Raw genomic sequence first — 18860 nt, 5'->3', positions numbered from 1 at the left:
CAAACACACATGGTTTCAGTAAGATCATATTACAGTTTCTCATGTAATCATATAGATCAGTGGTTCTTAATGGCCCCGTCCCATATGGCACACTTGATATGCAGTTACGGTCTAGTGGACGTGACCGTGAAGTCCACGAGACCGTAGGGTGTCCCACTCAGCATTTTAGGTTTCAGAAGGGTTCTCGTGAGTGTCCCCTTTGTAGTCAATATGCGCCCTCGATGCGCACTTTTGCAGAGCCCGTACTGAAGCGAGCTCTGCAGCAGACTTCCTCCCGACAGTCAAAGTGGTGTTACGTTGGACTCGTAGGAAGACTGCAAGTGTTTAGGGTGCAATCTGGGACAGAGCCAATCATCACTACACACTTTGTGTGTCTCCCTTATTTAATGCACTTAATTGAAATCAGCAGCTCATTCGCAGAAAGCTTCATGAACTAAACTTGGTGTGTAAGAAAAGGTATAAAATGTGTGCACTGTGGATCCCCAGAATCACAATTAAGAATCAGTGAGATACTAAGATGCAACTACAAGCAAACAGAACAACCATCAGGTGGGGCTGCTGAGTCAAATAGGCAATTCGCTTATTTACAAACAATGCAAAAAATCATTTTCTCAATCAATATCTTTGTCTTGTTTTCTACTAAAAATGATTTTAACACCATTAAGCCTCACGAAATATATGCTTATAACAACAGATTTGCTAATAGGGTTGGAAAGGTCATCCAGATCTTTTGTTGTTGTTGTTAGTTTTGATATTTTGGGGTGGTGCTTTAACTGTTCTTATGCTGTGCTTTACCTGTCAGACAGTTTGCATGGTAAAAGCCTTTTTATACAGGGCTTCCAGTTATGACCAGTTAGTTTAACTGTCCTTCACAAAATATGAAAATGTTGTTTGCCACATTCAGAGTGAAAAATGAATTTAACATTTTATTTTACTGGAAAATATAGACAATAGACAATATTTTTAAATATATGTTTTGAGTGAAATGGCTTTAAGTTAAAGTGCTGCAAAAAAGCACAATCAATTACGTTGCATGGTGTAGTTCACACAACCTTCATAAGTATGATTCAGATGATGAGATCAGTTGTTTACCTAAAAATGCAGCTTCCTCCCTTTTAAGAAGATCATCAGGGAATGTGAAAACACAGCTATGCTAGCAATCAATAGATGTGACCAAAAAGAAAATATGTCTTTGTTTGAACTCTACCTTGGAGATCTTGGGAATCTTAGTGGGATCTATTGTTCTGCTGTTCTTGGTCGTAGGCACAGTGCTCCAGGTCTCCTCTCTTGGCACCGCTGCAACATGAAGCGAAAGTAGGAACAGAGTACAGTTGCTTCATCAGTGAATGAAAACAGAAAGGAGGCCCACAGGACTGAGTAAGCTGTAAAGAGGATTAGCCTATAGCAGAAGTCTCTTTCTGACCTGGTCTCCTCTTGTTGTCCTTGGACAGCAGTTGCTGGTGGACCTTTCTCTGTTCCTCCTGTTCCTCCAACTTTGCCTCTTTATGGATCTGCTCGATTGTCTTGGGGCCCATGTCAACTCTCCGAGACACCCAATTGTGCTGAGATGAGTAAAGAACACAAATAATGACCTGAAAATACCAGAATGACTGCCAAACAATACAAGAAAGTTCCTCACACTATAAAGCTCAACAATAGGATTCAGAAAGTAAAAAAAGTTCAAATAAATATTTACTTTTATTTAATATTTACACATTTAAAAAAAATATATTATTTAAATGAACAGAAATTAGAAGAAAAAAAGTGTACAGGCCGATTAACAAAAGGGTTACACGTCACTTTTAAAGATATACCAATACCTTTATCAATAGATAACCAATTTTTGCTTTCAATGCCTTTGTGAATTGAGCAAATATTGAATTGTATTATGTACACTTCTGTCCAAAAGTTTGGGGTCAGTAAGTAAAAGCAATTTTTTTTAAGAAGAAATTAATTTTATTCAGCAAGGACACATTAAAGGGATTATGCGACAGGAAGCTTGCGCTCCAGACTGTCGTCAATGCGCTCAGGACTGTTTGCTGAGGCTGTGGATTACAGGTAATAATGTTGTAAATAATGTTCAGTTTCTTGCACAGACCGACCATTTCACTTCATAAGACCACAATGCATCGTCAGGAGCCACGGGTATTAACTTTGTTTTGCCTGTGTGTTTTTTTGACTCTCAGAGTGACGGTAACCATTAACTTGCATTATATGAATCACAAAGGACTAGTTTCATCTTAAAATCTTCTTTACTGTTGTACTGAAGAAAAAGAGGATGTAAATGAATCGCAAATTAAAAATTGTGGGTGAACTATTCCTTTAAACTGATCAAAAGTGATAGTAAAAGACAATTAAAAAATATTTTAATTTCAAGTAAATGTTCTTTTAAAACTTTCTATTCATCAAAGAATACTGAAAAAAAGGCATGAAGGTTTCCACAAAAAATATTAAGCATCTCAACTGTTTTAAACATTAAGAAATGTTTTTCCTGAGCATCAAATCAGCATATTAGAATGATTTCTGAAGGATCATGTTACTCTGAAGACTGGAGTAATGATGCTGAAAACTCAGTTTTGCCAACACTGGAAAAAAAAAATCAGAAAACTTTAATTTTTTAATTGTAATAATATTTCACAATATTACTGTTTTATTGTATTCTAATCAAATAAATGCTGCCTTGGTGAGCACACAGCATGAGTTTTTCAATTTTTCATTAAAAAAAAATGCAATACACATTTATAACACCATATATTGTGTTATATTTCCTTATCAGTAAATGACAAAAAAATTATGCTGCTGCAAGGGCTGAGAGTGGCGGCAAATGTGACATCTTTTTCTGTTCTGATCAACGTAATCAATCTCTCTATATGTTTTCCCTCTTTTGGAAAGTTGTGGAAAGTATCACAGATTCTTTTTTTTGCTATTGGAGCAAATAGAAATACAGAAATTATATCTACTGTCGTCTCTCGTTCACTGCAATAGAAGTTTACCCAAGTACGACAATTCTGCTTCTGAGAGCCCGGCAAATGTGAAAAGGGTCCATAGGAAAATACATTAAACAAACACAAAACGCCCGAATGATGAGATTACATCATCTGAATGCTTTATGGAACGAGTACAGTAGTTAATTCATTCACTCATAGAGAATGTTAAGAAAACAATCTTATACCCTTGTCTTTTCCTTTTCAGTTTACTTCTGGAACCCAGGTTGCTAAAAAATGCTGATCACCACTTGAAAACAAACGGGAAAAAAACAACAACAAAAACAGAACTCACCAATCGCAGGTCAATAACGTCCTGCAGCATGAACCGAATGCGTGATGAAGTCTTTCTCTCTTTTACTATCTTCTCCATCTGGTTAAAGTACTGATCCATTCGAGGCTAAAAGGAACAAGAACCATTTGTAAAATGCACAAGCTTCAAAAAAGACCTGAAAACATAAACAGACCCAATTATTCAATATTAATAAATAATATTAATATTAATATAATAAATATTTACAATATAATGGACTGTTATCTGCTGACAAAGCCCAATAATTGACGTTTGCCTTTATTTAAAGTAAAAAAAAAAACAATTGCGGGTGAGTTAATGAGAGGATAAAAATTTGTGGTTAAACCATCCATTAAGAGTGCATTAGACACCACCTCACAGTCATGTCGAAACCGGAGCACATTAAATCAGGACTAACATTTCCAAGCTAACATGTAGGTTCTAAATTGTAGCAATATGTTCTGGAGAGCTGTACTGTACGGACCAGCAGGGGTTTATTCAAATTGTACACAACACAAAACACTTTGGACAAAGAATATTAAGTTTATGAGTGCAGAGAGTGGCCAACACAGATATCTTTACATAATTAGTTGAAATAAGCAAACGTCTCTGTGCATTTCCATGGGTTGCAGAAGCAATTAAAAGATTTAGGAGGATGGATATTTTTTAATGCCTATTATAGAGATCTACATCCTCCCTATTAGGATCAACCTGGCTGACCTTAGCTTTCTCAAAGTCCAGATCCTTGCCGATAGTGGTGAGAAGCCTGCACAGGCACTCCAGTGACTCTGCATCATGGTTTTTCAGCAATTTCACCACACAGTCATGCATGATGGCCTCTGTCAGCATTCGCAGCTTAAAGAGCTCGCCAATGAACTTGATGTTGCCAATAGAGCGTCTGCGGGCTTTATCTTTCGCCTCTTCCAGCTCTTCCTGCAGTCTCTCCCGCTCGCTAGCCTGAGAGTGAGAATAAGAGAGAGAGGAAGACATGTCAGAAAGGATCATTGTGGGCCCGCTGCACCAAAAGCAATTAGCAAACAGAATTACCTAGACTACAACTGGAGATCATTTTCAGAGGCCTTTATTGTAACTTTTAACCAGGGCTCTGAACCAGTTCAAGGAATGAAAACAAAAAACAGAAAATTTCTTTTTAAAAACTTTATTTTTAAAATAATTAAACACCATGTGGTCAAGGTTAGTATTTTGGCTTTATTTATGGTCAGACACATGCATGTGTCATTATATTATTATAATTTTACAAAAATCAATTTTAAATGGAGTTACACGGTTTAGTCACAACAAGCTCTTAGTATAAAGTTCTATTCAAGCTCTACTAAGCTCTAGTATAAAGTACAAAAAAAAATTAAAAAATTTTTTTTTAAACTTTTGGTGGAAAGTATCTTTTTTTCTTTGCTGTTTCAGTCGAATATTTTCGGTTGCCGAAATTTTGGTGCATCATTACAGAGAAGTCTCATTTCACTGGGAGATCAAGTTATGACATTTTATTAAAAATAATGAGTTAAAAAAAAACTAAATGCATGGATGAATCGTTCACAATGAAATCCATAACATTCATTTAGAAAATAGATATTATGCGACTTTTATACTAGGATATACAGTACTTTCAATGAATCACAACTTCATACAAAGCAATCAGATTGGTTTTATTTGACTTCAAATAATCATATTGATTATGGTATATGGACTACTTTTTTCTTTCACTGTTTACATTACTTATATTTTACGGAAAAGAGGATGAATTACACTAAATGTCTCCTTTTGTGTCAGCCGTTCAGTCTTCATATTAATATGAGGGTGAGAAGATGACAGTAATGTGTAACTGCCTAACTAGTCATATGCATATAATGTAAATAATGTGTATATAATACATATAAAAAATTATTTAATTTAATTTATTTATTAATAAATAATTTTACTACTAACTTTAGTTAAGGCTCATGTACCATTTATTTTTGTATCTGTTCTTATGCACAATATTGGATCTGGATTCAAGTAATTTGATCTTTTTTAAAGATTTACTGTATCAGTAGTATGAAAATTAATAAAAATGTATGCTTATGACTTCTTAAAAATGTTTGCATACCATTTAAATCCACACAAATAATTCTAAGAAACCTGAATCATCTCATGGCATGTGTTATTTACATCATACACAAAATCTAGGAAATATGAATGACCTGTGAACCATTTAAGAACAGTTTTAGAGATCCGTTCGGAGTACCACTTACCGAGGTAGCCGCCTCCAGCTCCCTGTGTTTCTTCTCGAAGGCATCGTCATCTACCTTGTCCTTCTCAAACTCTTTCTGACAGCGGTTCAGAAGCAGCTTCCGAAAATTCACAGTGGTACTGGGCTTATCCGTCATAGGCACTCTTAACTACAAACATAGCACATATGTGACTTAAAAACATATTAAACATTCCAAGCTAAACATTTAGTTTGAATCTATATTTGCTTCCAAAATCACAAATAAACATGTTATTTATTAATCAGTGATCTACTGAACTTATATGCTACTGTTAAATTTTAACTGGCTCCAGTTTTAATGGAAAGTCTGACTCACCGTGGCCAGACAGCTGCACATATTGCCATAGGCCACAGAGAAGCTGGGTTCATCGATGGCTTTCTCAAAGACCAGGTCTATGACACCCTTGAGCCGCTCCTCCGTGTCAATGGTGAGGTCAGTCACCTGCTTCATCAGCTGGCTGAACATCTGTGGCGTCAGTTTGTTGAGAATACTACGTACTTTTCGGAAAAGCTCCTGCAAAAAACATTAATGAACATATTACTGAATGTCTTCCAAGTCAACAATCAATCCCAAGCTCCATTTCCTCTTTGTATTAGAGAAAGTAATGAGGTAATAAACTATTCAATCATAGCTGAACATCTGGATACTGCAACATACTTTTTCTTACTGCAAAATAAGCTACATAAGACCATCTGAAATGTGTATTTGGTTAAGGACGGGGGGTGAAAGTGCAGGGGGACCTGAGTTTTCTGGGCATCTGGATCTTCAATGGCACTCTCCCGCTTCAGACCAGGCTTCCAAGCATTCTCTGTTGTCTTAAGCTGCACCTCATCGTTCACAGACACGTTTGTGATGATCTTGCGTCCAGATGGTCGCCGCAGGCCAACATTCAGCAGCTGAAGGAACAGACATAGTCATATAGTACAGACAGGGATAAGTGTTTCAGTGAGTGTATCTAAGACAATGTCAATTGAAAATGCTTTTATTCATGGGTTAAGAATAAAACATTCAATTATATTAAAGACAAAGGGTCTAGAGAGCATAATAATTGACTTATTGTAGTTATTAAGACAAAGCTCCATATTATTTTCAGTATGACTGTGAGAATATGTAATGGAACGGGTAATGGGACAAACCGGTTCTCCCCTGCCTCCCTGAAGCTGTCGGCCGAAATCCGCAAATGCTGGCGTGAAGTCTGGGCCTCTGGAAATCACACGTGGGTCTACCGGCCGCATGGGCAGCTTATTTTGGTTAATCTGTTCAGTGAGGCAGAAACACATTAGGCTTCTCTTAAAGAACCACTTACTACTCTGTACAATAGCAGTAATGAGTTTTACAGGGATTTAAAAGAGGGCCATAATCAGGTTACAATATCCCTTTATTCCCATAGTACTCCATTTAATGGTGTGATGCACATTAATTCTGGTCCAACACAATTTGTGTTATTCATTTTTAATTATTAACTTTAATCTACCCTTTTATATGTTCAAAATAGGGCTGTAAATTTAACATGTTCATTTACATTTACATTTATTCATTTAGCAGACGACTTACAAATTAGAACAATAGAAGCAGTTAAACTAACAACAGGACAACAATATGCAAGTGCTATGACCCTTCCCAGTTTAATCTAACGCAGTACATGTAGAAAGAGATTTTGTGCCTCTTTGAGATGGCACCACAGGACGACGTTCACTTGCAGAGAGCAAGTTTCTGGATGGCACGTAAGTCTGAAGTAATGAGTTTAGGTAAAAGGGAGCAGAGCCAGTGGTTGTTCTGTAGGCAAACGTCAGCGACTTGAATTTGATGCGAGCAGCAACTGGCAAACAGTGCAATTTTGTGAGGAGAGGATTGACGTGTGCCCTCTTCGGCTCGTTAAAGCCGAAGAGTTGGACCAGAACTCTATACTATACATTTAGTACAAGTACAACGCTATTGAATTAACATTTTTTAATTAAACAGTCTGACCTTATCTAGAACAACATCAGAAATGGGAGGAAGCCCCTCTGGTTTCTGGACACATGCAGGCATGAACTGGAAGCCCAACAGGAAGTCTCTGTCGTACTGCTTCTTTCCATTCTTCTCTGCAGGCTCTGCAGAAGAGCAGAAACGCTTTCAGTAAAACCTGGCAGATACACATGTGGGAAACTAGAGAACATTGAAGAGAGATGGCCTTACGTGGCACTGCTTTGATCAGCGGCTCTTTGTCTGCAGGCGAGTGGATGCTGTCACTGCTTTCGTTTTCAGAGGCGTGTTCAGCTCCGTTTCTCTGAGGATCTACTTCCTGTTCTCCGTTCTCCTCGAGCACAACTCCTACTGATGGCCTTCTCTCCACCTCCACAGGAGGAGGACTGGGGCTCTCTGCAGCAGACTCCATAGAGGACTGATCCATGTCCACCTACCAAACACAAACACACATAGCCCCTTAAAGCCTACCTTACTAATTTGAATATAAGCAACAGGGTTTGCCAAATCATTCAAATTCCTGAAACACTACAAAGTGACACATATGAGTGTAATAATAAAAATGATTACAGTAAACATAATAATGCATTTCATGAGGTATTCACAAAAATGTATTATTACTTATTTATTAACTACAATAAAAATGTAAATCATTTTACTTAGAGAGGGAAGTCGTATTTATATGTAATTATATATGCAGCCTGACCTATCTATCTATCTATCTATCTATCTATCTATCTATCTATCTATGAAACTCTCGACTACCACAAAAATATAATTAAGCCAATAGAAATGCTACAAAAATGTTAAATTTAATGAAAAATACCTGTTTGTTGTGATTAGAATAAAAGTCAGATGCATCAAATGATGCATAAAAAAACATGCAAAATTATTTTACCTCTTTGTCTGGACACTGATCTTGCCCTACAGGCATGTTCTTTATTGGGTTCTTCCAGGTCTTTGGTGCACTAGATGTAGCTGTACAGAGAAAAGGCTTGTGTTATTTAAATGACCCTCACAACATTCATCTCAGCTGTATCTTCAGAGTGCTTACCTTGACTTGAGCTTTTTATGGACTGCAAGAAAGGCTCGCCTCTCTTGTCTGACAAGGCCTCAGGCTCCTTCCCTGTTTCTTTGAGCTCTGCTCCTGTAGATGGTCTCCTGGCTGACCCTGCAAAAACCTGACTTGGGTGCACAAGTCCTGGAGGAGGAGCAGTTGTGTTGGAGATAGCAGCAGTAGTGGAGATGAAGAGGAATGGGGCGTCAGGAAAACCAGCACTGTCCTCAGCAGGAGGTGAGGGACTATCCGTTTTTACCACCGCAGACTCAGCGTCCAGTGCCGGTGTGATTGGCCTGGGCTCCGGGCTGGGGGACTGGGGCACACTGGAAGTAGGCAGCAACGGAGAGACTTCCCTCGGTTGGGATTCCAAGTCTTCACTCAAGGGAGCAGCATCGGTGTCCGTCAGCCCATTAATGGCCTTTTTGGGCTGGGCCGGGGATGTAGACAGGCTCTGAGGTGAGGGTTGCTCTGAGGAGGAGGGCTTCTCTGGCTCAGAGCTCTCAGGTTCTGGTGTGACAGCTTTAGTGGGGCTGGGCTCAGCTGATGGGCTCTGGGCGTCAGCTGACTCCACTGTTGAGGCAGGTATGGAAGGAGCGGGGGCTGTAGCTACACTTGAGGCTGTTTCTGGACCGGAGGGGGGAAGCTCAGTTTTCTGTAAGGGAGAGTGCTCTTGGACTGGGCTGCTAGGATCACTTTTCTCCAACGGAGCCTCTGGCTGCCGCAGTCCAGGAGATGCAGATCTTTGTGAGGCAAACTCTAGTTTTGGCTTGTCATCTAGAGCCATAAATTAAACAAGGAAATGCATCAGAGGTACAGTATATAAACTGACAGATTAGGGTAAAAAAAGAAATAATGTGATATATTAAAGGGGTCACAAACTGAGAAATCAAATTTTCCTTGATCTTTTGACATATAAGAGGTCATCATACTATGAGAATATCCTGTAAGTGTCAAAACTGAAAACTTCCTTGTTAGTCCAAAAACAGCTTTTATTGTAATCAAACGACTTCTTGTGGAGTGTGTGCCTATCTAAGACCGCCTCTGCAGAAGAAAATCAATGCCTACTTCATCATTGCAACTTTGGCCCTGCTCACTGGCAATAACATTACCTTCCAAAGGATCCTAAAGCTAGGAATGTGGTTATTTATTTTCAACCATGTGAATGTCTCAGATGAGCATTATTTGCTTGTATAAAGTACATTTCACTGTGGATTCTTTGGTAAATCAGTCGCAATTTTAGCAGAGGATTTTCAAACAGATTTTTACGATATGGACTCGACAGTATTGCCACAACATGTAAGTTATTGTGTTGATCTGTGACCAGTGATTTCTGATATGTAATGATTCATGTACAGTCAGATGTTCTTTGTCTCTGTGTCAGTAAAACTTCACATTGTTCACATGTGTACTTTCGCCAAAACTCCTGTTTTAACAAAGTCCCTTTTATCTATAGTCTTTGGTTATAATCAACAAATCTATTTTTTACATTGTGTTTGTACTGTTAGTTATGATGAAAGCATTTCTTAGTGTGCAGACATCTAGTTTCAATGACGAGATCACTGCATTCATGTGCTCAACATGTCTGTGATCGGCTACAATGCTCATCACTGCAATCTTTCATGCCACAATCGACATATAATGCTATAGATCTAAATATAATACCATAGATCTAAATATAATGGAATAATCAACACTTTTCATGATTAGTTAAGGCGAGACACAGCAGGCAAAAACATTGATTTTTCATGCAGTGGTCAGTTTTGAGATTTTGGGCTAGTTTACTCCTTCAATATGTGTTCTTTCAAGCTGCTATAAAGAAAAAGTTGAAAATATACATTAAGATTTTTTTGTTTACTTGCAGCAGCAAGTTTCTCCCGAATTTACCAAGAAGTTAGCATTCCAACGCGACATGCCGAGTTACGTCTGTTTACTGAAGTCTGTCATGACCGGTATCGTTGTAAAGATCTGAATCTCCTGCGCAACGCTATGTAACTGAAATATGGGCATTTCATTTCTATCAGTAACCAATTGTGAATGTCCAAAGGGGGATTTAAAGCTAACGACGAAATCTCATTTAGAGCTATTTAAATCTTTAACTGCCGTTTTCTCAAAATGAGTATTTTGTCATTCTCCAGTACAAACATCTCAGCCTATGTAGCACCTATGTACACCAAACTTTCCAGTTATACACTTAGCAGTATTCTGAAGATATTTTCAGAGGGATTTGTTAATAAATCATTTCTGGCCTGATTTATGTGACATTTTAATAAAATCGATTTTTTAAGGCTATGGACAGTATATTTTGATTTCCAAGGTAATGAAAGCATATATCCTGAAATCCCTCTGAATTTTTTTTTTCATCTTGTGTGTAAACAAAATGAAAAAAGAACTTTGCACCTGGCTTTATCATATGTTCAGATCGATCTACCGAAAATATATGCAAAATATTTGAGAATGCCTAATTTGCATAATTAAACATACACATTTCTAAAACTTGTATTAGATTTTTTTATATACTTGTTTAAGTAATCAACTGAGGAAGTTTCATGGTGATATCTATTATTTAAAATTTTTACCCTATTCACCTGTAGTGTCTCGCCTTAACCTTGAGAGCTGTAATGGTAAAACCATGCTAAAAGTTTTCGAGAGAGTTCCACATGTAATACTAGCTATTCCATATGCAAAGCTGTTAGCCAATCACAGCAGTGGGTGTTTACAGTTTAAACTGAAGTCTCACAGCAGACACGCCCCTTCAAACAGAGCATTCAAATCAAAGGGCTATAATCAGGGTAGGAAAAATGCATTTTATTTCTAAATTATGACCATTTTTTATGTATTTGATGTATGCATGCCAGGAAACATTACAAAACAATAAAACAATAAAACAATAAAACAATGCAGTTCATGACCCCTTTAAACATTTGCATAATATTTGCAGTGATTTTTTTTGGGCAAAAAAATTAAGCAACATCATGAAAGTGGTGATCTTTAGCTTTTTTTATGTTTTAGTTAAATAATTAAAAATTAATAGTAGAATACATAACATACATACATAACATACAATGTAATTGCAGTGATTTTGTTGGCAATGTAAAATTAAGATCATGGGAAAAAAAACAGAGCAGTGGTTCTCAACTGGTTTTGTTTCAGGGCCCACATTTTACATTGGACCTCAAATACAAAAACTATAGCTTGCATTGTTTTGTTCATGGTTTTGAAAACAAGAGGCCATGACAGATGGAAAACCTGTCCAGGCTGGCATCAGCCTAATTTGGTGAACTTCTAGCAATGGATGAAAAAATACAATATAGATACAATACAGCCTTTGACATCAACAATAAAACATATGTGATGTATTGTCTCTTCATCCTAAAAGCTGATAATCTTATTTATTTTGCTTATTTCGTCTCAATAAGGCAAGATTATATGTGGGTAGGTGCATTTTGTTATTTACATTTAGGATTGTTTTTTCCCTGATGTCAATGTCTCTTAGACATGTGACCCATTGTTGGGTCAAGATCCACCAGTAAAGGACCACTGCTCTGAACCTGCGGGGAGAAGGTGGCAATTTCTGACCTGCTTTCAAGTTGATGGGTGCAGGAAGGATCTGGGGGCTGTCCGCATTATACATTACGTGCCCGTGATCTGCTACCTGGGTGTTCAGCTGCTGGGATTTGAGGTAGAAAATGTGAGGATAATGAGGGTACAGACATAAAAACTAGCAACAGAGAGACACAAGGCACACGCACATATGCAGCACACAGACAGAGCGGGGAAAACAGAAACACAGAGAAAGGAGAGGAGATAGAGGGGCAGAAATGGACGAAACATGGGGAAAAGGGGAAAGAGAGCAGAGGAGAGACGAACACTATTAACGTTCAGGGAGAGAAGACAGAGGAAGAGTCAAAACATAGTGAGTGCTCCATCTACATTGTGCCTTAGAACAGGGATTTTTAAACCATTTTATACCATTTTATACCCCCACCGCCAAAATATGATCCACATCCTAAAATATTTAGAATCAGACAAAAGGTTTTTGTCTCGGTGACTATAAAAGGATATAGATTTTCTTGTATTCAGACTCATTTATACCACGTGTGAAGTGTGTAATATTATAAAGACAACAATACGTTGTTTCTAAAATTAAATGCAACTATTTTATATTTTATTTTTTTATATTTTACTTTTACTACAGCCAAAAGAAATGACTTAATTATTAATGAATGAACTTAATGAATGAATTATTATTCATAAACTATTTACTTATGTATTAAATTAACACCATATCTTTATTTCCTTATCCTCACTGTTAGACTAAAAGAGAGACATCTACAAATTAAATGTATTTGTATAGGGTTTTGCATAATAAATATAACAACAATGAGCAAGCTAAAGGTGACAATTATAAGAAAAAACTCCCTATAAATACACAACACAAAAAAAATATTCTTGAAAATACACTACTGTAAAAAAGTCATGAGTCAGTAGAATTTTTAATATAGTAAAACTTGTATATTGTGAATTATTATTACAATTTATTAATAATATCTGTTTTCTATTTTAAAATGTAAATAACTCCAAATAGATGCGGTCTGTGGACCCCAGTTTGAAAAGCCCTGTTTTAGATTATGCACACTGAGGATTGGGGATATTCTACTAGAGTGAGTAGATGAGAAGTCACTGTAAAGGGAACACACAGGGATCAGGATGGCACAAACAATCATGAGGCAGAACTACAACACGTGACAATATGCAAGATTGAAACATTTTTGAAATTTCTAAATAACATTTATAGACTTGCACAATTACTTCTACAGGAAAAACAATTTCCATTTTTCCATTGTCGGGCCAAACCATTCTCATAGCTTTACTGTTCCATTCCGTGCCGATCCATTCATTCCTTATCGTTCTTAGAACCGTTCGGCCCGATGGTGGAAAAGCGGCTAATGTTTCAAGGCTACATTCAGAGTTCTTCATTAAAAGTGCATAAAATTGGTGGCTTGAGGGTAAAAGATCACATTGTTAAGTAATAAACCCCTCAGCAAAGGAGCTGACCTAAGGACATAAGCTGTGGCTTTAGATAAGAAGATAAACTCCTGATTATGAAGGAATGGAAACTGGCAGTGTGGCTACAAAGTCAATATGTGGGGTTGCTATGGTGTTCTGACTTGATTTTTGCATGTTTCTATGCAGTTACTAGGGTTTTCTGGGTGTTTGCTTACTGGCTCAAGTTAAAAGAGCCCATCCCTAAGGTGCAGAGATTAGAAAGGGGACAATATCAGGCTTAATCTGTATGTGTACATAGGGATTTTGGTGTTTGATTTGATGTGATTGGCTGTCTTACCTGTGGAGGTGTAGGAGCGGAGGAGGGTCGTCCCACAGGTGGGGTTGGGTTCCGACTCCCGCCCACCCCTGATAATATTTCATCTGTCACATCCTTGCCACCCTGGTTGGGGTCTCGGATGCGGATCTTGGAGGAAAATTTTTACACAAAATGAACTGATAAAGAATCAGAAGCATCATGTACAATCTAATTCCTGTTCGCAATTACTCAAGCCTGATTAATTATCTATCAATTAAACTTGAACCTATAAAGTTTTTCAATACAAATGTCCTCAAAGCATTATGGGGACATTCCAGTTTACATACTGCTATAAAGATGACGCAGAACAAACAGCTCATGTGCACTCACTGTTTTCTTTTCCCTCTTAGTCGGTGGAGGTTGTTGTGGTGTAGGCACTATGATGGATGGAGATGGTGTGTACATGGGCTGCCCAGGATAGTAGGGAGGTCCTGCTGCTCACAAATCATACAAGACAAATAAGTTCCATATTAAAGATTTGATGCAACTAAACTATGTCAGCAAACTAAATGATTCTGTTGATTACTTCTTTAATCGATTAATCGAACACTTCTTAAATCGATTAATGCCATAAAAAAGACACATTTTATTTTCTGAATTTACTGGAAAAAATATTTTAAATATAAAAGCTTAACTTTTTATACCAATTATATAACTTTATATAAAAATGTATAAAACAAACAAAAAAACAGATAATGAATCTCCTCCAAACAATATGCCAATTGAAGGCTATGAATCCAATATGTATGAGTGTAGGCAATGTTACGCATTTTGCACAAAAAATATCTAAAAATATAATTAATATAAAACTACTATATAAGAATATTCATAAAATCTTAATAACAATTATATAACTTTTTATAAAAATGTCTAAAATCCAAAAATGTTTGAAATTGACTCTTTTGTCACTATCAATTAGTTTTTGCAGCCCTAGAGTAACCAAGAAGTGTACAATATTCACAAGCAATTTTTCGTATTAAAACTGCTAACAAGCAAATGTCAATTAATAAATTGTTTCGCGACTGAACTAATTAACCAAAACTAACTTAATGACAAACCATCCCATAATAATGATTCATCTTAAAAATGTGTTTTTATTCTAAAAATTCACACTTAAAAGATTAAAACAGTAAGCAGCAAATCAATGCAAGTAAGCAGACTGCATGAGAAAGTCAACAGCGATCCACGGGTATTTGTGCGCTGGCAGACAGGGAGGGAAGCTCACCATAAGGTGCAGGGAAGTCCCCTGGACTGGGTCCAGCATAGAAGGTACCGGGTCCAGTGGGCTGGACTGAGTACTGTTGAGGAGGCCCTACATACTGAGGAGCACTGTGACGGTACTGTAGGATCACACATGACAAACAAATTAGTGAAAATTCAAAACGTATTATCGCAAACAAGACATCAACTAGGGATGCTCCGATGGATCGGGCCGATAATCACATTCCATGACTCAATCGGTAGTCACTAAATTTGGCCGATCTTATGAACCGATCATAATTTGATGACGAAAAACAGTAAAAAGTTGCCACCGACGTGCATGTATACAGACGTTCTGCTTTTTAACTTCACAAAACATTAGTATACCGTAGTAAATCAGGCATCTTTATTTATAGCAGGTTCACACACAACATAACATGAAGCAAATTTAGAAGCACTTTAAATGGAGGGACAGAAATCTCTCAGGTTTAATAAAGAATATATTCAGGTGTGTTTGGAAGTTGAACAAAAATGTACAGGTTTGAAAAGACATGAGGGTGAGTACATGATGGCAGAATTTACATTTTTGAGTGAATTATACATAGTAAGCTGAGCCAATATAGTAAGTTGAGCCTTGGAAAAAACTACATTGTGAATCATATCGTTTACATCAACGATACATATTGTCGCATTTTTCTATCGCGATATCTTGATATACATCCCTAATATCAACCTAAGACAAACGGATAATCTGTAATCTAATTTTTAACTAAACAACACAACAAATACAGTCTAACACATTAAAATAACCTGATATAAACACATGGTCCAGATAGAGTAAATGTAATGTGATTCCTGTCTGCATTCTCTTGTGTCTGACCTGAGGGATGTAGTACTGTGCTGTCTGTGGGGAATGGAAGGACATGGGAGCCATGGTCATCATGATGTGCTGATTGGGGGGATAGACCGCTGCCGTGGGGTTCTGAGATGTGGGCCGAATGGAAGGGTTATTGCTTGGAATGGTGGGCCGGGCCGTTTGCATCTGCGTCCTCTGGAAAAACTGTGAGGAGAGATAGACAGGAGAGATCAGTTATGTGGCTCACCTTTGGCAAACTGATACGTGTAACGTTAGTACATCTAAGATGGCATCTGAATAAGTCCGCTGAATAAGTAAACACATTTTTGTACAACTATTTATGTAAACGCATGCAAGAAACAAAGACAAAACACATCATCCTAAGTAACATGCAATATAGAGGTATATATATATATATATATATATATATATATATATACACACACACAAACTGTGTATACTATCTGATGATATAGTTGGTACTGTGGCTTCATAATAGATCATGTATGTATGAATCACAGTAGAGTTTTTATGCTTTTTCTTTTCAACTCCAAACACAACTTTCTATTAATAGATTCCTCAAATAGACCTGTTGACCCGAGAATCTCACACTTGTGACTATGTATATACAAATGCCAAACATCAACAATGAATCATCAATTTTCGTCCAAACTGACAACAAGTTTCCCAGTTCCTCAGTGTACTAAATGTTGCATAAATGTGTCAAAAGGTCATAAGGGCCACGTACACACTGCGGCTAAATACGGGTGTCACTCCACACTTAATATTCAACAGTATTATTGATCTGACTGTACTGACGCTGTTGTCTAAGAACTGAACTGAGCTGGATGATGAAATCATTTTTTGCATAACTGCTTTGTAATTGAAAGGAACTAATTTAATAATTGATGATCTTTACAACGGAACTGACCTCAGCTGAACAACAGCCGAAATGCATCATTTTCCTGTAATCACTTTAAAGCAGCTTTGAAACAATCTGTTTTGTATAAAGCGCTATATAAATAAAGGTGACTTGACTCCTATTCTGTGTGCTTAGTTATGCAAATGCAATTTGGTTGCACTTTGTACAATAATGTTTAAGTTTAACCCGTTTTAGATATTTCTCATAAAAAACACCTTTCAAAAGTCTGGGGTCAGTAAGATTTTAAGAAATTAATACTTTTATTCAGCAAGGACACATTTAATTGATCAAATGTGACAGTAAAGATTTCTTTTGTGAATAAATGCTGTTCTTTTGAACTTTCTATTCATCAAAGAATTCATATTTCAAAAACGATCAATCAGCACAACTGTTTTCAACATTGATAATAATAATAAATATTACTTGAGCACCAAATCAGAATATTAGAATGATTTCGGAAGGATCGTGTGAACCTGAAGACTGGAGTAATGATGCTGAAAAATCAGCTTTGCCATCACAGAAATAAATTACATTTTAAAATATATTAAAATCATAAAAGTCATTTTTTAAATTGTAATAATATCATAATATTTTACTGTATACATGCAGCTTTGATGAAAATAGACTTCTTAAAAAAAAAAAAAACTAAAAAAAACAACAACATAAATTCGTAACAAAATCTGGTTTAATAACAACCATCAGACCATAATATATTTGCAGTTGTGAGCCAAATTGTTGCCATATGATTATCATGCTATATAATATATTGGCAAACAAGATGTTAAGATAAGAAGTTCATTTGAAGCCAATTCACTTGGGATTGACGTAAAGAAAAAAGATACCAAACATTTACAATGTTTGAATCAGCCTACCCTAAAGTACAGTTAATTACAATGATGAGCAAGTAGGAGAAGCCAGTCACAGGAAAACAGTTTGAGCTCTCTGATGCTGACAGTAAACCAAAAGCACACAGCAATTCGACACTGTGGGTGTGGCCAATACAGCAGAGTTTCCTTAAGGACAGTCAGCATGTTGCTATTTGAACACAGTAGCTGTACTATCTGCAGATTTATTAATACTCTAACTGGCACCGATGATTAGGAACCAGCAGCTCTGTCCCAAAACCAACAGAGGCAGCATTTTAAGGCATCATTGATGAACACTTCCAATTCAAATGCAGTTGTAAACAGGTAGGCATCATGATTATGCCTTTTAGGATACCTTCTTTTGGCCAAATATCACATGCTTTAAAGAGAAGGCAATTCCATAACGCACTGTGACAAGCTCAATGAGATATTTCCATCCAAGATGACAGATAAACCCAGAGAAATGTCAAATATATATATATATATATATATATATATATAAGGTGAAAATGCAAATCTCTGAAATTATTTTTAACATAGTAATTCTGCTGTCCAGGGCATTGTGGTCTTTTTCATTTTATTCAACAGAATGAGTTCCTTACAGTCTCGATGCCACATCACATTATTAAGTTAACAGTACAAGCCTAGAGATTATTTTAATATCACTTTGCTAAGCGGCTTATTTTTTTAAACATAAATTGTAAGGACAAGTGGAGCAGACCTTCTTCACCCAGTCTGACTGTTCTATCATTTACAGATACAATGATGCTTTTAATGATAAGACTGAAAGCTGTTTTAATCAAATGATACGATCCAGTTTTAGACAACAACAACGTATTAATGTTATACTCTTTCACGACATCACTGAATTACTTTATAATTTATTCCTTTATTGCTAGAATGTGGTTAATGAAACTTTGGTTATTTGGTCATGAGTGTAACAACATTTTATGGTTCACAAATAATACCTACAAACACTAAAGCGTCAACTTCAGGATCTACAGAGCCATAAGTCAAAAGTAGAACTACTGTAACGTTTCACATGTACTGGAGAACATGAAGGCAGTGAGTGTCCTCTCTTTCCCA

At 36.7% G+C, this 18860-nt stretch overlaps 1 protein-coding gene across 6 annotated transcripts in view; it reads right to left on the bottom strand.

Moving 5' to 3' along the window:
* The window catches only part of eif4g3b (eukaryotic translation initiation factor 4 gamma, 3b), a 45260-nt gene that overhangs the window by 9077 nt on the left and 17323 nt on the right, over positions 1-18860 (bottom strand). For 5 of the 6 annotated variants that reach the window (XM_081386622.1, XM_081386620.1, XM_081386624.1 and 2 more), the window contains 17 exons: positions 16011-16190; positions 15156-15270; positions 14261-14364; positions 13913-14038; positions 12145-12235; positions 8563-9342; positions 8407-8486; positions 7722-7941; positions 7512-7636; positions 6680-6799; positions 6284-6439; positions 5859-6056; positions 5526-5672; positions 3997-4233; positions 3280-3384; positions 1424-1562; positions 1208-1296 (listed from right to left, as the gene is read on the bottom strand). In XM_081386622.1, the coding sequence (XP_081242748.1) occupies positions 1208-1296; positions 1424-1562; positions 3280-3384; positions 3997-4233; positions 5526-5672; positions 5859-6056; positions 6284-6439; positions 6680-6799; positions 7512-7636; positions 7722-7941; positions 8407-8486; positions 8563-9342; positions 12145-12235; positions 13913-14038; positions 14261-14364; positions 15156-15270; positions 16011-16190 (3012 nt within the window). The remainder of the gene's footprint in view (positions 1-1207; positions 1297-1423; positions 1563-3279; positions 3385-3996; positions 4234-5525; positions 5673-5858; positions 6057-6283; positions 6440-6679; positions 6800-7511; positions 7637-7721; positions 7942-8406; positions 8487-8562; positions 9343-12144; positions 12236-13912; positions 14039-14260; positions 14365-15155; positions 15271-16010; positions 16191-18860) is intronic. The other variant, XM_081386621.1, reaches the window with a different exon arrangement.

This window comes from Scardinius erythrophthalmus, assembly GCF_964197995.2.
Source record: "Scardinius erythrophthalmus genome assembly, chromosome: 15".
Lineage (NCBI taxonomy): Eukaryota > Metazoa > Chordata > Actinopteri > Cypriniformes > Leuciscidae > Scardinius > Scardinius erythrophthalmus.
This window is presented reverse-complemented; position numbering and strand designations above follow the sequence as displayed.